The sequence below is a fragment of the Gouania willdenowi genome, chromosome 12, assembly GCF_900634775.1.
Source record: "Gouania willdenowi chromosome 12, fGouWil2.1, whole genome shotgun sequence".
Classification (NCBI taxonomy): Eukaryota; Metazoa; Chordata; class Actinopteri; order Blenniiformes; family Gobiesocidae; genus Gouania; species Gouania willdenowi.
Window position 1 is genome coordinate 12,099,801 of NC_041055.1, and position 19,330 is coordinate 12,119,130.

Here is a 19,330-nt window from a genome sequence, read left to right on the forward strand (position 1 = left end):
CCTATTTTAGTTTTTAAAAAACTTTCAGTTACTGTTGCTTTAAATTATTATAATCATTTTATTTGTTGTCTGTTATTGCATATGGGTTACTTAGTTGTTTGTTTTGCTAGTTCCAACGTTTCTGTGTTTTGAGTATGTAAGCCTGTCTAGATACTCATTCATGTATTGCCCCTCTGCTGATCATGTTCCCTCCACCTCTTAAGGTCAGTTTGTTTCATGAACTCTTGTCAGTCCGTCTGCCACCTTCACCCGCTTCCTTTCCTTCTTGATTTGGGATCTACTGTGCCATTTTTGCTGCTTTAGTGTTTATATACCTGTACATATCATTTGAGTTTTGTTTGGTTGTCCGCTTTATTCTTTTGTTGTATATTACCTTTACGATTTTTATTATTATTTATTTATTTATTCAGTTTATTTCCGACATGGTAACATTCACTTTTTTTTTTTTTTTGTACATGCCGAAAAAGGAGACGAGAGAAGCAGTTTGCTTATCTGGGTCCCGTCCCCTGTTTTACCATCGCAAATTTACATGGGTTTACATGTCTCTCTGGTCAAACATTCTTGAGTTGTTCTGAACAGTCCTTTTTTGTGTATTCTCATCTGTAGTCAGTGTTGTCTTTTTTTATTTATTTATTTATTTATTTTTATTCCTCCTCCTCTCTATCGTTGTTCATGTTGGCCTTGTTCCCTGCCAGACGTTGTTAGCATTCCTCCAGTTCAAGAATAGTTCCTCTTTCGAAGGTGTTTGGAAGGTTTTTCCCTTTTCATCCATAATGTCACCACTCGGGAATGTCTCTTTTGGACACAAGTTTGCAACTTGTTTTGTCTCTACATCAAGGTTAATCCAGCTGTTGTTAGTTCTATTGGCAGTGTTGTATTTTCCACTGTTAGATTTAACTTGTATAAACACATTATTATATCTTAGTTCATAAGCAAGGTAGTAATTTCATTGTACAGGAAAACGTGTTTCTAACTGCACATATGACAATAAACACTTTGAATTTAAATTTAATGTAATCCTTAATCACCCCACCACCTAGCAATTGAAATGAATAAATGACAGACCTTTTTTACTCTTGGTTTCCACATTTAATTCAGTCTCCGTAAAATCACAGTCTGAGTTTTGTTTCAGTGTTTATATAGATCTGGGTCCATATCCATGATTACCATCAGTAGTGTTGTTGTTTAGGTGGATCCTTCGTATTTTCCCAAGTCTTCCATCGTTTTGATGAGGATTGGTTTTCCGTTCTCTTCTCCCAGTGGTGTGATGTAAATCCTGCAGTTCCTTGTCCACGTTTTTAGAATCTTTCCTCCTTTTTTTATTTGGCGTGCCTTCCATGCGATGCTTGCATTTTTTTTTTGTCAGGCTTTCATTAATAAAAACCTTCGTTTCCTTCAGCTTTCTTCCTTGCTTCAGTAGTTGTCCTTTGAATTTCTTATTTGTTATTATTAAATGTGAATATTCACCATCAGTAATACCAGCTCTAAAACAGCGAACATCTCAAGTACATTAGATGGTAAAAGCAGCCAAGCAAAATTTGTTCTGCTCATGATTCATGAATTGAACTCGTGGAATTGTGATTCTAAAGAAACACTTTATCAACCTAACCAACATACAATGAAAAATAGTGCCCAATGAGCAAAGATTTTACAAACTCATCTGTAGTCATACTACAGTATAATGTCATTGATGAAACTGGTAAAACAACACTTGTTAAGTTAGTCTGTAAAGTACAGAAACAGCATCAAGAAGTGAGGTGAGCAACAGTCATCTTGGTTTAGGAAAACATTCTGCACTCCATAGAACACTTTTCTCATTATCAATGGCAAAGAGTTAGGTCTACACCTATTAGTAACAATATAATGGTAAAAAAACAACTAGGTTGGTTACCGTATGTCTGAAAATGTAAAATATTCCTCTTATGTGTGGGTTGCTGGTCTACAGCATATCTCTGGAGCCAGCATTGTCCTGCACCATGTTGCTGTAGACTGATTTGTACACTGCCAAAACATCAAGAGCATTAGGACGGAGATTTGGATCTTTCCTCTTGCACTGTTCATGAATTTGAAAAAGATGAAAGTGGACGACGTCCCCTGCAGGTACCTTTCCCATCAGAAACCAAGTCACATCTGGTATCTTCCAAATATCTGTCTTCTCATCATATCCAGGCATTACATCATCTGAAAACGACTCCCCATTTTCGCTAAATGGCCACAGCTGTTCTGGGGCCACAAAGTTGCCAGTCAACTCACGGTGTCCACATTTCACCAATAATCCTCTGGAAGGCACCACCTCTGGCAGTGCATCTAGGTCATTCACTACTAAGTGAAAGTCATTTGTTAGCAAGAACTGGGAAAGAGTTTTCTCTAGACTGTTGGAATCACACATGACTCTTCGCCCAGCTGGGCTGTTATGGAGGTAATGGAGGATAGAGACATAATCTGTAGCAAGGCTGAGTCGAGTCTGCCATGTGTTGTGTTGCTGGTGTTGATCTTGGGCAAAAACAGTATCTAACCTAAGCAATGAGCCATGTGGGTGAAACTCTGTGACAAAGACGTGGTTTTCCAGGCAAAACCCGACCAACTGTACTACTTGAGGGCCCTGGAGAGCCTGCAACATAGACAAACCATGAAGAAAGTCTTGTAAATATTCCAAGGATGACAGTCTGGAAAGTGCCACCTTTTGACCTCTCCACTCTGCCAAATAGACCTGAAGAAAAAAAGATTGTGTTATAATTTAAGAAATATCTAAGTACAATGTGTCAAGGTGCATACCTATACAATGTTTTAGACCACAATGTGGTTTAATAGACATACTTGACAAGATATTGGCTGAATCATCATATAAATATTTAATTTTTAAATCCCTCTGAAATGCAGATACCATTTTAATGTCAGTGTACATCCTCCTACTCTTCAATCAAATTAAAAATTACATTTGCAACCTGATATCATGTAGTAGATTACAATTTCCCAAACAGGGGTATATATACCTTAAGGTGTACATGATCACCAAACATGGAATTTATAGTCAATTTAACTCTCAAATTATAGGAACATTTCCCAATCCTTTGACCACCCCAAAATGTTCCACTCCCATCAATAATAAATTGTGACAACACAATTTATTAAAAAGAGTAACTAAACCTCAAAATAACTTTTTTCTGTTGAAACCAAATGTATTTGGGTAAGTAGCGATTGATTCTTGTCCAACTCATGACATTTTAGAATAGATTTGTTATTCACAACGTACATATGTCAATGTGCATTATAAAATACATTTTGTTTGAACCGGACAAGAACACAAAAGAAAGAAAAAACATGCAGAAAGTTAGCACCATATAAGCATCCCACAGAAATGTTTCTGGCAGATTATAAAATATAAAACCAAAAAGTGTGCGTTTCACTTCCAGTGGGCCTTCTTTATAGTACTGTGGCCAAGGGGTGAAAAACGCATGGTCGTATGAATTTTAAAGGTGTATAACAATATGAATTAACCCCTTGTTTACAGGGCTGGACTGGGACCAAAATGTAGCCCTGGCATTTTTGACCATTAGACCCACCACCATACAATATGCAAAAGCACACAACATACGAGAAGATCCATCTGCACATTGTATTGTTTCAAAAATTAAAATAAGTTGTAACAGCCTACGTGGAAGAGTATCCCGTTAAAAGTTTCATATAGAGTTTTAATACTTTAAAGATGCTTATCTTGGGAGAGCTGGCCACAGTGTCACAAATCCCATCTTGAATGGAAAGTGGAGGTCAAAGGAACACTGCTAAAGATGTCTTTTCAGTGTTTAATGAAATATACTGTTCATTCAAATATACAATTGTTCCCAAAGTAAAACCATTTATCAATGTAAAATGATAATATAATATATAGATACATTCAATTCTCTCTCTCACTCATGTACACACCATGGTGACCACCTCCAAAACAGCAAAGACAAGGTTGTTAATTCCACGAGCTATCATCATCCAGACAGTTTTTCTGACTGCTTGGATTTTAGCTCTTCTCTTTTTTTTTTTGCCATTTCCTTCAAATGAGCTACCTTTTTACCAATAACTACTTTTCCTTTCCAAAAAATATACAGTTTTTCCCCCTATACATTTTTGCCCTTTTTACACTATTGTTTGCCACATTTTGCTCATTTACGCTACATTTCAACTGTTTCCTTTTTTTTTGCTACTCTTGACTATTTTGGCCCATTTTATTTTGGAACGTTTTAGACACTTTTGGACCATTTTATGCCACCTGGTTTTTTTTATTTTTTGTCACTTTACTTACACTTTACTCATCGCCAATCACAAACTTGTTCACCATTAGCCTCCGTTGCAGAGTCGGCCCCTCCTCACTTGTCTCTCAGCCCAGCAGCAGCAGTGCTGGCAGTGTTGTCAGCAGCACTGCTGGGTGGTGACTTTAGCGGCTTTATCTTTTTGGCCCACTGTTTCTCAGTGTCCCCCGGGCATTTTTCCTCCCGTCCATTTTTTCCTGACTACTAGGTAAAGTTATCAGACAATTTGCCTGTCGCGCCCATGAGATCCCGCCCCTGCCTGGCTCATGTTGTGACTGACAGCACTATCAGGGCTCTCTGAGCCTATCAACCCATTATTGATTGACAATAATAATATGTTGATGGCTGCAGGCCACACACTGCTAGCAAATGATGAGTGGCCCAATAAAAGGGAATTTTGAAAATTAAGAAACTTGTACCGCCCCACATAAGCCGTCTGATGGGTCAAGTCAAAGTAATCATTCAATCAAAAAGTAGCGCACTGGACCGCCTCACATGGCTAGTCCATGCCTGCTTGTTTAGCACAAAACATTACAATTTTTGTTCCGTCCAGTTTTGCCATATTGTCTAGTTCTAGTGCTACGTATAGTGGAAAGGACTTATAATATCATTGTATGGGTTAAGGGGATATCACATGGATCACTTATGTATTTTGTGATAGTTTATTAACCTTGTGGAATTTTTAACCATTTTTTATCCCATATTTATGACAATAATTACACAACATAATCTAAAAAAACATCTATATATATGAAAAAAATCCCAAATATAATATTAATTTAGGGAATTTATCCCATCTAATGTTAAAACCACAACACTGGAAAAAATCACTACTGTATATGCTCCATGACATATTCACTTGCACTGACTCTTGAGTGAATAGAACAGGGTGGAGTCCACTTGTGTCACGGAACCATCCACAGCCAACTGGGACATCTAATTCTGGCTTTGAGAAGTGACTGTTGCACCAGACCATTGTCCATCATCACTCAAGATGCATGCTGTTGGAAGGCATCTTCAGTCTACATTTGACTTACTGGTTTAAGAGGCCTGGCAGTTCTTGTGAAATGATTTGAACCTTTCAATCTAATACGTCTTGTATGAAAGGAACAGCATTTGATAGACATCATCTTTGTTCTTTTTTGCTGCTTCAAGGATGGAACGAATGCCATCTCTTGTAGGATTTTGAACAACTGTCTTTGACGTGGCCTTTTTTTTTTTTTAATCTAATGGGGTATCACACACATCACAGACAAGGTTGCTTAACTTTCTTCTTTTCTTAAGGGGTTCACCAACTAAGTCCATTTTTGATGCCTGAAACAAAATGTAAAAAAATAACTTCAAGCAGTTTTACCAAAGGTGTCACATAGCCTACAATTAGGGCAAAAAGTTGCAACAGCACTAGAGTTTTTACTATTGCAACAACACATCATCAGTAGGGTAAAACTAACCAGTCTCACGAAGGTCTAAACCCAGCTCACGTTCCCTATTAGTATGAGTTCATTGTAATGTGTGGCCACATAATTCTTCAGAAGCCAGGTGGAATATGCTTAGGCTTGGTCAAAACTGGTTAATCGTACCTAGATAGAAAACGCCCAGATGACTGATGCATGGTGAGTTGTGAAATTACTCTCTTTAAATTGGTTGTGTTACGTACAGTGGGGAAAAAAAGTATTTACTCAGCCACCAATTGTGCAAGTTCTCCCACTTAAAAAGATGAGAGAGGCCTGTAATTTTCATATGTATACCTCAACTATGAGAGACAAATTGAGTAAAAAACAATCCAGAAAATCACATTGTAGGACTTTTAATAAATTTATTTGCAAATTATGGTGGAAAATATGTATTTGGTCAATAACAAAAATTGATCTCAATACTTTGTAATGTACCCTTTGTTGGCAATGACAGAGGTCAAACATTTTCTGTAAGTCTTCACAAGGTTTTTACACACTGTTACTGGTACTTTGGCTTGTTCCTCCATGCAGATCTCCTCTAGAGCAGTGATGTTTTGGGGCTGTCGCTGGGCAAATCCAGAGATTTTCTATTGGGTTGATATCTGGAAACTGGATAGGCAGGGCTCTACACTAACTTCCAGTGGTGGCACGAGTGTGACTTACTTTCTCAATTGGTCGCACCAGCACCTTTTTCCTGAGTGGGGGTGGGGAGAGTGTACGGCATAGTCATGCATGCTAATGAATAGTTGATTTAACTGGCGTACCATAGTTTTGTATTAAGTAAAGATTGACAATGACTCGAGAAATATTTGCTAAATGTTTTAATGTTTTTGTGTCAATATTAAGCTTTTATGTAACAAGCAGTGGCTGTTGAATTATATATAATTTCAAAACATTTTAAATAACAGCAAAGCATAACAGGTTACATGTATTCTGTTTTTTCATTTTGCAGACATGCTGTACTTGAATTAAATTAATAGTAGCAAAACCAACTAAGCATATGCATTGCTTCACCCCATGGAATTAAATTCAGAGGGTCCAGGTCTTATAGCGGGGTCTCCTAACCCTCTTCTCCTGGTCAGCGGTCTGCAACCTTTACTCTACAAGGAACCATTTAACCTCATCTCACCTGGATTAAAGTCCTCCTGGAGCCAAAAAATACCTTCTCAATGAAGAGAATACAGTGTATTCTATAAAGTTAAAATTATATAGAATAATGTTTGATTTAATTTGATGTCATTTATAATGATCATGTAAATGGAAACTTAAAAACAGTAAATAAAATAAATTGACATCAAGAAATAAAACAGCATCTTGCATCTTCAAATTCTTACACATCTCAGTTTACATTTACACAAAGTTATATAAAGAAGATTATTTTAGTTAATGTATTTGAAAGGCTACAAAAAGTAACTTGAATTTGATAACACACGATCATGTGGTCAACAGATGCTAATTGCTCATTTCTTGCCACACACAAAGCATGCATATTTAACCGGCACATTGGAGATTAAATGAATCTGTCCCCACACAATTCAAATCTCTATTTTTCTTCCAGAATAGTGTTTTTGTTGGTTTAGTTATCTTACCAGGGATTTAAAACTTAAGGTTAGCCACAAATGCAGGAAAGTTGATGGTCTGTAGATGTTGCAGGATGTGAAGTAGGAAGGTGCTGAGTCATTGCACAACGTGCTTCATTTTAGGTTAACAAATTGATATATCTTGATTTTATTTGTCATTAATCATTAATAGCCTCTGTAAAAAAAAAAGTATTTATTTCTATATATACAGTATACTGTATATATATAATTTAAAGCTATAGGGAGTCATTGCAAAAGAGTCAAAGGGCCACATTAGGCCCCAGAGCCGCAGGTTGCAGACCCCTGGCCAGGGAAAACCACAGCTGAACATCTGGCCTGGCATTATAGTCCATCAGTTCTGGTCCCTCCATGTTGATTCTGATGAGCGTGTACGCTCTATCGCTGAGCTCGGCAAGTTTTTCCTTTTTACTGCTGCTCTCAATGTGAGGCTTGTTATGCCTGGCTCCGTTCACGGACCGCACACACTCCAAAGGTGCACATTGGTGTTTATAACTGCGCATTCACTGTTACATTACCCACAGCCAAGTTGCGTGAGCGTGCACCGACTCCTCACCCGCAGCACTGCGGTCAAACTCCACTCCGAAATCCTCGGACAACCTAGTCGCCAGCAAATTTGCAGTGCCTGTTCATAGACGGTTTTACGGTAATCCCGCAGCGCAGAGAAAGAGAAGTGCACTCTGTGGGACGTGATGAAGCGCTCAACCACTCCGTATAAAATAACGTCACCCATACGTACTCGCACGGATGCGACCAGATAAAAATTTCACTCGCGCACTGAAAAAATACTCGCATATGCGACCATTTTGGTCGCAGTCTCGAGCCCTGTACTCGGCCACTCCAGGACCTTGAAATGCTTCTTACAAAGCCACTCCTTTGTTGCCCGGGTGATGTGTTTGGGATCATTGTCATGCTGAAAGACCCAGCCACGTTTCATCTTCAAAGCCCTTGCTGATGGAATACATGGCCCCATTCATTCTTTTCTTTACACTGATCAGTCGTTCTGGTCTCTTTGCAGGGAAACAGCCCCAAAGCATGATGTTACCACCCCCATGCTTTACAGTAGGTATGGTGTTCTTTCTTCTCCAAACACGACAAGTTGATTTTTTACCAAAAAGTTCTATTTTGGTTTCATCTGACCTTATGACATTCGCCCAATCCTCTTCTGGTCATCCAAATGCTCTCTAGCAAATTTCAGACAGGCCCGGACATGTACTGGCTTAAGCAGGGGGACACGTCTGGTACTGCAGGATTTGAGTCCCTGGCGGCGTAGTGTGTAACTGATGGTAGCCTTTGTTACTTTGGTCCCAGCTCTCTGTAGGTCATTTACTAGTGTGGTTCTGAGATTTTTGCTCATCGTTCTTGTGATCAATTTGACCCCACGGGGTGAGATCTTGCGTGGAGCCCCAGATCGAGGGCGATTATCAGTTGTCTTGTATGTCTTCCATTTTCTAATAATTGCTCCCACAGTTGATTTCTTCACACCAAGCTGATTACCAATGGTAGATTCTAGTCTTCCAAGCCTGGTGCAGGTCTACAATTTTGTTTCTGGTGTCCTTTGACAGCTCTTTGGTCTTGGCCATAGTGGAATTTGGAGTGTGACTGTTTGAGGTTGTGGACAGGTGTCTTTTATACTGATAACGAGTTCAAACAGGTGCCATTATGGCCCAGTTTGAAAACTCTAGAAAAATAAGAGAAGCAGTGTTGAAGCAACGAATGTCCCTTTTTAAATTAGAAGAAATTTTGCTAAAAAAGTTTGCTAAATTGCAAAAGTATCCTGTCTTCAATGATCTTTTATCCTTTTTTATTATTTATTCAGGGCTATGATTTTAAATAGGTACATTGGTTTGTTTTAATGTTAAATAACTTCAATGAAAAAATCAAGATAAATTGTGATTTTGCAAAAAAAAAAAAAAAAGGCAAGATTATTTTTTTCCAGATAAAGATGATAAATACTTAAAAAATAATACTGTAATTATGAATTGAAGAAATGTATTGGCTTTGAGAATCAACCCTTCCTTTTATATTCTACGGGTCCTACCAAAGTTAGCGCTGGTAAAACATTTGCACAAGGAAGTGAAAAGGTGTAATTTAAACCTGTAGGTAGGTCCCCATATGGACATTGTCCCTGCCTATTTCCTCTGTGAGGACCAATCGCCTAGAAAGATGCGGTCTCCAACTGAATGGGAAATGATGCCGTACAGTAATATTGAAAGGTACTGCATATTGCATACATACACTAAAAAATGTTGCAGTTTATTTAAATTCTGTCTATAACAATGAAAAAAAGCAGTCACCTACCTTCTTAACAGCTCCTTGGCCAATAAGTTTCAGCTGGCGTACTTGGGCAGATATTTGGGAGCACTGGAGCCAGGGGGTGCAGTTTTTCATTGAGGCCATTTTAAAGTGTTGGGGAGCACAGCCCACCCTTGTGTATATTGGCAGGTCATTTTTTTGATAAAATGAGTCCAAGTATAAATAGATGACGACATTACCAAGGAGTAAAGCCGCAGTGCACACCGCCACTACTGGAACACTGTGTGACAAAGGACTGCAGCGGCACCTTTGCATCTGAAATGACATCCAAACACGAAAATTAGAATCAGAAGTACTTTATTTATCCCAGGGGGAAATTACTTTTGTTACAGAGGCTTAAGAAATATTACAATAAAAAGAATAAGCACTAAACAAAGAAAAAAAGAAAAAGTACATAATTAAGTAAAAGACTAATGTGCACACATTAGTGTTTTTATAGCTAGCTAGAAAACTATACTTGTTAATAATTTTCGCATATTTTGACCAAACAAAATTTTTTCTTCAACTTCAGATCAGGTCCAACTGAAAACTCTACGTGCCAAGTTTCATGCTGGTTGGACAAAACTCCAAGGAGTAGTTAGAAAAAGTAGGTTTTGCAAGTTTCGCGGTTCTGCGCCAACAAAACTCAAGGTGGAAATGGGCGTGGCCTAGTCCTGCTGATTGAGTGCTATTCAGAGAATCTGTGGATATGAGATTTTTGAATGTGCGACATACGATGTAAGAGTTATAGGTCAAAACATTGGTTATAGCGCCGCTGGTGGACACGTGAGTTTCAAACTCCATCAAGGTATTGATACTCTGAAGCCACACACCAAATTTGGTTATCCCATCATGAACAGTTTCTGAGAAAAGCTGTCCACTTTAACTTGGACGAACAGCGCTCAAACCTATATCCACTTCCACTTCGTGGCAGGGGATAATAAAGACAAGACATAGTCATCATATAGGGGGTGGGACTCATTAACCAAGATGGCCTTCACCTTGAACAGGGTCCTCCTCTCTGTCACCACTGTCAGAGAGTCTAGCTTTACTCCCACGTCCCTGGCCTTGCGGATGAGTCTGTTGGCATCTGCGACCCTCAGTTTTCTCCCCCAGCAAGGAACAACGTAGAGGATCGCACTCGCTACCACAGACTCAAAAAACATCATTAAAAGCTAAAGAAACTATGCAAGTTCAGTTCAAATACTAAAGAGCAATAACCAGCGTATTTTTCCGCACGATCGATTATTGATATGCTCCCACTAAGTATCGTTTTTTTTTTTCTTTCAAAACCTTTTCTGCTATTCACTAAAATGTGCAGGTACGTCACAGAAATTTTGTCACTGTTTGTTGAAGGAACCAATATATTGTTTACTGGAATATTGCACTATAATGGTGTCACTGGTTAGAAAGACCCTATTTTTTGTTTACAGAAAGCACTATTGGACATACATATTCGTTTACATTGGTATGATGACACTTATTTACAGAAATGTTGCACTAAAATAGTGTCACTGTTCATAGGACACTTTTTCAATTTATTGTCTTTCAGAGATAAAAAATAATAATTTTATTTTTTCACTTAATCTTTTTTTTCTTGTTATGTCATTTATTATTGTAGACTGATTTCTGACCAATATATCAATAATCGCAGTATCTTCATATCGTGAGATAATCGTTATCGTGAGCTTTGTATCGCGTATCGTATCGAGAGGTACCCAGAGGTTCCCACCCCTAGCTGGAATAGCAATAGTTCACTATTTACAATTAAAACAATATACAAAAAAACATGTGTTAAGCTGATGTTGAATCAATTCAAGCTCTTCAGGGCTCTACACAAACTTTTCCAGTGGTGGCACTGGTGCAACTAACTTTCTCAATTGGTCGCACCTTTTTTTGAGCGGGGGTGGGGGTAGTGTACACCATAGTCATGCATGCTAATGATTAATTGACCTAACTGGCGTACCGTAGTTTTGCATGAATTAAGATTGACAATGACTCAAGATATATTTGCTAAATGTTTTAGTGTCAAAATAATTTTTTTATGCAACAAGCAGTGGCTAACAGGTCATTTATTTTATATAATTTTAAAAGAAGACGTTACAATTTCTTTTAAATAACAGCAAAGCATAACCAGGGTTTGAAACAACGGCGTTTGAAATAACGGCGTTTAAAATAACGGCGTTAGGTAACGGCGTTTGTTTTTCAGTAACGGTGTAATCTAACTAATTACTTTCTACGCCGTTACAACGCCGTTATCGTTACTGAACGTTAAATGTGGTGCGTTATATGTATTGATTGAATAAACTGTTTTCAGAAAGCATCCCCGGCTTCTTACTCGGCTGTTGTGAGGAGGTGAGTTAAAAACAAGGTGAGCGATTATGATTGGCTTAGGCGACGTGCCAGCACACGCGACACACACACACAGACACACACTACAGATTTGATGAATCAGCAGAGATGGTGAGCGTGGAGCAGTCTGATGAAATGTTGACATTTTTAAGGTGACGGTACAAACAATTGTGGTCAAAGCCAAGAACGTGTATGTTAAGTGTTCATTATATCCAGGAGTGAAGAGTTTGTCCACATCCGTTGTAAGCAACTCAAATTTAATGAAGCACCTCACGATACACGCATCTAAAAAACACTGAATTCTTTGACATATAGCAACTTTTTTTTTTTTTTTTTAACAGTAACGCAAATAGTTACTTTCCTTGGTAATGAGTTACTTTTATTATAGAGTAATTTAGTTACTAACGCAGTTACTTTTTGGAACAAGTAGTGAGTAACTATAACTACTTACTTTTTTAAAGTAACGTTCCCAACACTGAGCATAACAGGTTACATGTATTCTGTTTTTTCATTTTGCAGACATGCTGTACTTGAATTAAATTAATAGTAGCAAAACCAACTAAGCATATGCATTGCTTCACCCCATGGAATTAAATTCAGAGGGTCCAGGTCTTATAGCGGGGTCTCCTAACCCTCTTCTCCTGGTCAGGGGTCTGCAACCTTTACTCTACAAGGAACCATTTAACCTCATCTCACCTGGATTAAAGTCCTCCTGGAGCCAAAAAATACCTTCTCAATGAAGACAATAGAGTGTATTAAATTCTATAAAGTTAAAATTATATAGAATAATGTTTGATTTAATTTGATGTCATTTATAATGATCATGTAAATGGAAATTTAAAAACAGTAAATAAAATAAAATAAATTCACATCAAGAAATAAAACAGCATCTTGCATCTTCAAATTCTTACACATCTCAGTTTACATGAACACAATGTTATATAAATATGATTTTTTTTAGTTAATGTATTTGAAAGGCTACAAAAAGTAACTTGAATTTGATGACACATGATCATGTGGTCAACACATGCTAATTGCTAATTTCTTGCCACACATAAAGCATGCATATTTAACCGGCACATTGGAGAGTAAATGAATCTGTCCCCACACAATTCAAATCTCTATTTTCTTCCAGAATAGTGTTTTTGTTGGTTTAGTTATCTTACCAGGGATTTAAAACTTAAGGTTAGCCACAAATGCTAAGGTTAACAAACTGTTATATCTTGATTTTATTTGTCATTAATCATTAATAGCCTCTGTAAAAAAGTATTTATTTCAATACATTTTTAAAGCTATAGGGAGTCATTGCAAGAGAGTCAAAGGGCCACATGAGGCCCCAGAGCCACAGGTTGCAGACCGCTGCCCAGGGAGAACCACAGCTGAACATCTGGCCTGGCATCATAGTCCATCAGCTCTGGTCCCAATATAAACAGCCAATTTGCAGTGCCTGTTTATAGATGGTTTTACGGTAATCCCGCAGCACAGAGAGAGAGAGAGAGAGAAGTGCACTCTGTGGGACGTGATGAAGAGCTCAGCCGCTCCGTATAAAATAACGTCACCCATACGTACTATAAATCACATATGCAACCATTTTGGTCGCAGTCTCGAGCCCTGCTCTTAGTTGGGGAGCAAACCCCCATTACACAACAAACATGTCACTGAATGAGACCCATTTACCACATCTCATTACAGTTTGCATTATTTTCATTTTCGTAAGAATAAAATTTGCATATCTGACGAAAGATTGCACTACATGAAGTGTTAACATTTGACCACGTACTGTATGCAAACAAGAGAGAGAAAACATTTTCTGTGAAGCTTTTAAGAACAGACATGTTGTGCTGCTACTATTAATTTTTAGTTTAAATAAAAGTAAAATGTCACTCTATTCATACATCCCTTTATTCTGTCCCTCCCAAAAGCAACAACACGAGGTGCTCCCCTGAACACCAAAAAATCTAGGTGCACCCTAAGTTATATTTCACTATGTCTGTCTTATTACCTCTGCCAAAAGGAGGTCATATATTCACATTTGTTTTTCTTTTAGCAGGATAACTTCAAAAGTCACGATCAATATACTGATTTTGGAAAAGGCTGAAAAAGCCCTATCTCTCATCATTGGTAAAATTAAATAAAATCCTATCTCAGTTTGTAACTGACCGATTTTTACGAAATTGGACTCAGTTATGTTGGCTTGGTTACTCAATTACCCCCAGTCTCATCCGGTTCTGATCCAGTTTGCAAATTTCATCATGATCTTTTGGGAAAAAAATGGGGGTCTTCCATGTGTCCAGATAACTGCAAATATCTGGCAAAGAGGAGATATGGTGCTTGGCAGAGGTACTACATACTGCGATACTAAAATTTCAAACTCAATACCAATACTCAGTAAAAACATCGATACTCAATACCATTTTCGATACCGCAGGGCTAAAAAATTTAGCAGCATAATTTTCTTACTTTGTATTTTTGTTTTTATTATTTATATATAATTTTCTATGGGTACTTTGACTTCATCCCAACAACATGACTGGATGGTTGATTGGAGTAATTGGATAAGCGGGTTGGAAAATAGATGGATGGATGGATATTAATATAAATATGTATGTAGAACACTTTCCTGGGATATATACTCCATTGCTGGACAGTATACCACACTATTATTTTTTCCCTGTATGAATATAGATTATTTGAGCAGGATTAATGATGTTAAACACACGACTCTGTTAGAAGTAATAGTACGTGTTTATAAGTCCACTCTATGGACAGTAAATTGTAGCTAGTGTGTATGATTTTATTCATTTTTAAATATATTCCTCAGTAAACCGGGTCCATGACACACTTACACGTGACACATTCAGACAGGTCTCCATTAGAGCTAAAACGCTTAACAGGAAAATCCGCCATAACGAAGGTACGCCGTACATTTGTAAAAAGACTAAAGAGCGCCAGTACTGGATGTGCTCAACTCACAAACAAAGGAAGGGAACGCGGCTGTTACTGATACATTTGTAGGTACACTGTAATACTTGCCGTGACACGGTTCACATGGTGCGAAAGTAAATAACAGCAGATCTTCCAGACTTCGCCTCAGATAGGCTGCACAGACCGGATCAAGGAACAAGCGGGACCAGTATTTTCACAATAAAGGAGTAACAAGGAAATACATGTTCGATAAGTTTTGTCATAACCAAAAGGATATATAACCAATGATAGAAAAACTATATCTGAACATACTTGATTTTTTTCTATTATTATTAGTTTTGTTTTAGTTAAAAAAAAGAAAAGAAATTACAAATGTTGGAATTTGGCTACAATTATCATTATAAGGTAATAATCTATTATTCTGTTCTTCAACCTTTCCAATACGAAGCTGTCTGGTGACAGTCACAATCATTCAATATACCCTAATAAACTTTTTCATTTATTCTTTGACAGAAAATGCATGGTGGTTGTGAAAAGATTGTACTTCACTTCATGAAGTGTTAAATAAATAAAAGTAAATAATTGGAGAGAAAAAAAATAGACATTTATAATTGAATCCTAATTTTGGCAACAACAAAAAAAGAAAAAAGAGACATTTGTTCGTGTAGATATCAAATATCCAAACCTTCTTAGTTAGTGGTTAATTTTAGTTTTTTCTTTATTTTTTACATTTTCTGAATTCTTTTATTTTAATCAGCGTCTGTATTTCTGTTGTTGGCAGGTGAACCAATATTCAGATTTATAAAGGAGCCAGATGTTTTCCCCCAAAAAACTGAGTACTTTCATGATTTAAAAAAAAAAAGATTATGATGATTTTATTCAGGATTCCGTTTACAAAACCAACAGTCCTGGAGGGACGGAAACGTTATACTTTTATTAGACTGTAGGATTGGTTCAATGTGTGACTCATTGTTGGCTTGATTATTTTACACTGAAAAGCGGAAGTTTGGACATCGAAACACAGCACAACACACAGCCCACTTGGCGCAGTACAGTCAGTGACTGCACGTCACAACACTGTTGAAGCATTTAAAGACGTCTCGCGGCATCGAACAGGTATGGTTGACTCTTTATATTAGCAGTACCAGTGTAGCGCTGTGGTCTGTCACCGTAGCTTATTGCTAAACTGAAGCTCGTGTCAAACCCGAGGCAGTCGCAGCTAACTGGAGCTCGCAGTGACGCCGTGAGCGCATTCCGGCTGGTGTCTCACTGATTTCTACAGCTGTTGATCCTGGGTGTCACTGCTCATGTGTAGGTAGCTGTATGCTAGGGTTGACGCTCTGCTAGTAACCAGTCACCCGAGTCTTTCTTCGTTTAACGAATCTGCGGGGTAAGTTCCTCTTTTGTTCAAGGTGATCTCCAATCAAAACCCAATGTTTGGATATATGTTGATGATGGTCAGACAGCCGTGTGTGTGTGTGTGTGTGTGTGTGTGTGTGTGTGTGTGTGTGTGTGTGTGTGTGTGTGTGTGTGTGTGTGTGTGTGTGTGTGTGTGTGTGTGTGTGTGTGTGTGATTGCTCTGTGGTGGAGTACGTGCTGTCGTTCTTGAGTGGGAAGAGGCCTGTTTCCATAGTTTCCTCCTCAAAGGGTTGTGATGTCAACGCCCCCCCTACAGTTCACAGATATGACTCACCCAGCAAACACATCTCTGTTATAGGCAGGGCCAGGGATGTTAATATATCAGACTCAGAGATGATCCATATCACAAAAAACACATGCAAGCAAGTGTGCCAATGGTTCCATTGTCTGGAAGAAAATCTGACGTACAGGGCTTGTCAACACAGCTATTATCTACACGTAAATCTAGTGCTGTCAAAATTGCGATTAATCGCATGATTTGTTATGAGTTAATCATGTTCATTTTTTTGTTTTCTTTTTTGCTGGAACTCTATGTGTTATGGAGTGGCAATGTGAATGAAACATATAAGCAACTCTGTCCCAGCAAATGTTAGTGCGAAACAATACCAACAGTTCAGTATTTGTTTAAAGTGCTTGTTCTTAATGGATATTTACTTTACAAGGCAGCAGATACCTTCTTTTTTCTCCTTACAAATCTGAACTTGTCATTTGTAGCCACTGCTAGGTCAGTGCAAAACTAGATGCTTTTGGGTTTGACTGTCGGTGACATTGCAAAAGTGTTTGGGGTTCGTTCAGTGTCAGATTGCTGATCAACCTATAGACAAAAAAGTTATAAAAGTAAATAAAAATAATGAATAAACAAATAAATAGATAACACTTGGGGCATATATTCAGGTATTAAAGGGTAAATAAACCGGTCTGAAAAAGATGTTTTCTTGTGTGCTTACAGATTATTGTAATTAGTTTTTTAAAATTGCATATAATTCTTCAACAGAAGAGGAAAAATTCAAAGACAAATTTCCCTGTACAGCTACAATATATGACATTACATTGTTATGTTTTTTAAGTGTGTAGGAGTAGGCGGTACAGGGCTTCTGGACTGTGAAAGTTTTTGAACCATTGCTATAGCAGGGTTTGTAGGGTTGTGTGCGTGGTGAGCTTCACGTTTGGGTTGTGTGTGCGCAATACTGTGTAGGGCTGCACGATTATGGCCAAAATGATTATCACTTTTATTTGGATGAAAATTTTATTCACAATTATTCATCATGTTAGGAAAAATTATCACTTGAACTTGTTGCTGAGAGTCACACAGGGTGCGTGCGCCGACACACACGGGGCAACAAGCGTGCACCCGACGGGACCTACATGTGTGTCTGAAACCAGCCCGTTTGGTTCTGTCGGGCTTCGCCAGGTTCCATATCCATCCTGTGTGAGGAAGAACAAAGAGCGAGAAGTATAGATTAGGGCTGAGCGATTTAGCCTAAAAAAAAAATCTCCAAATTTTTTAAAGAAAAATTCGAGTTTCGATTTTTTTTTTTTTTTTCCAATGCACTTAATTGTCATAAGTGCAACTTTATTGCTGTGATTGTCCTCAAGAGTTAAAATGTATAGAACAATCCCAAAATAAAAAGTAAATGAGGCTGTCATTCAACAATTTCAAGCTTTAACCCAGGTTTAAGCAAAAGTGCAACAGCAATTTTGCAGTAGCTTAAATTTTCTGATTAAGAAATCAGATAACGACATATTTAATAACATTACAATTAAAAAAATAATAAACTCTTCTCTTAGCATCTCAGCACAGTGCGAATAAGAAATTAAACATGCCTGTGGCAAACACATAGGCTACTTAAAAGGTAAACAAAGAGGCTGCTCACATCGCGCTACGGTAACCCACAAGGACAGAACACGAAAAAGTCTAAAAAAACCTGTGGGGAAAATTGGTATAGACTTTATTTTTGTGTTTTATTTCTACCTGGCTTCATCCCAGTCCACAGCTGAAGCAGAGAGGGGCGGGGCTTATGGTTACCACACCAGGTTGACCACCAGAACATGCTAACATGCTGCTTTTTCTGAATAAAAACCAATACAATAAAAAAGCAGTGCTGCAGATTGGTTGCTCGACATGATTCGCTCTCATCAGTCTAGTTCACACTACAGTGAAGCTGCTGAAGCTTTGCTTGCTTAATATTAAGGCAGATGAATGAAGCCTGGTGTTTGGCTGACTACTGGGGTTGAGAAAGTGCCTGGTTTAATATGCTGCAGAGCTGCATTTTAAATGTAAAAATCGCTGACGATCAGGTTAATTTAATCTTGGAGGCCAAAATCATGATAGAGATTAATTATGTAGCCTTACTACTGTTGGCTGCTGTCAGAGAGTAACTGGGAATGTCTTAACTACTCCAGGAGCAATGCCTATAATCAAGGCATTGCTTGATTTTGCCCCCCAGTAGCAGGTTAGCCAAAACTTGGGGGTTTAGTTACAGTTTTAGTGATGCATTTATTCAGGTATTGAGTAATTTCTTTATTAATCAGTTCATTAATGGGACCTATCTGTAGGGATTTATTTATTTTTAATTATGGCAGAGTTGGTCCTCCATAGTTAACATGTCTGCAGTGATGTTGCCCCATAAATCTAAAGCCTTGGATTATTGTACCTTAAATGGAGTTATCAAAGGATTAGTGGATAATGGAGATTAAGCCTTGCTGAGACCATGCTTGTTGAAGAATATTGGCAATGTATGCATGTCTGAATTAGGAGTGTCGCTTGCGGTTAGACTGTACCTCGAGGTGTTAAAATGCCAACTAGTCTCCAGCTGTGAATTGGCTGCTATCTGCGACTGCTTTCAGCATTCACAACACGAAATGTTAGGTAACAAAATCTTCCACTTAGATGTAGAAATCTTTGTTGTTGTGCACGATTACAAAAGAAACATTGTGTAAATATGGATATATCTATTGCAACTAATATTGTGAGAGCCTACATTGA

The 19,330-nt window shown here is 38.0% G+C and overlaps 2 protein-coding genes across 4 annotated transcripts in view; one reads left to right on the top strand and one right to left on the bottom strand.

Moving 5' to 3' along the window:
* Positions 1-1,329: 1,329 nt before the first annotated feature.
* On the bottom strand, positions 1,330-15,127 carry pomk (protein O-mannose kinase). Its single transcript, XM_028463721.1, has 3 exons — positions 15,034-15,127; positions 9,655-9,924; positions 1,330-2,710 (listed from the first exon to the last, which is right to left on the bottom strand). The coding sequence occupies exons 2-3, from the start codon at positions 9,922-9,924 to the stop codon at positions 1,940-1,942; spliced, it is 1,041 nt and encodes a 346-aa protein (XP_028319522.1). The 5' UTR covers positions 15,034-15,127; the 3' UTR covers positions 1,330-1,939.
* Positions 15,128-15,908: 781 nt separating this feature from the next.
* pam (peptidylglycine alpha-amidating monooxygenase) overlaps positions 15,909-19,330 on the top strand; it is a 40,634-nt gene continuing 37,212 nt past the window's right edge. For all 3 annotated transcript variants that reach the window (XM_028463680.1, XM_028463681.1, XM_028463682.1), the window contains exon 1: positions 15,909-16,041. The gene's annotated coding sequence lies outside the window, so the exon portion shown is untranslated. The remainder of the gene's footprint in view (positions 16,042-19,330) is intronic.

Bases quoted from the DNA above. Each gene is read 5' to 3' on its own strand.
- pomk (XM_028463721.1), bottom strand. From the start codon at position 9,924: ATGCAAAGGTGCCGCTGCAGTCCTTTGTCACACAGTGTTCCAGTAGTG. The intron at 2,711-9,654 runs GTAGGTGACTGC...TTTTTTCTTCAG, and splicing joins GCCAAGGAGCTGTTAAGAAG to GTCTATTTGGCAGAGTGGAG.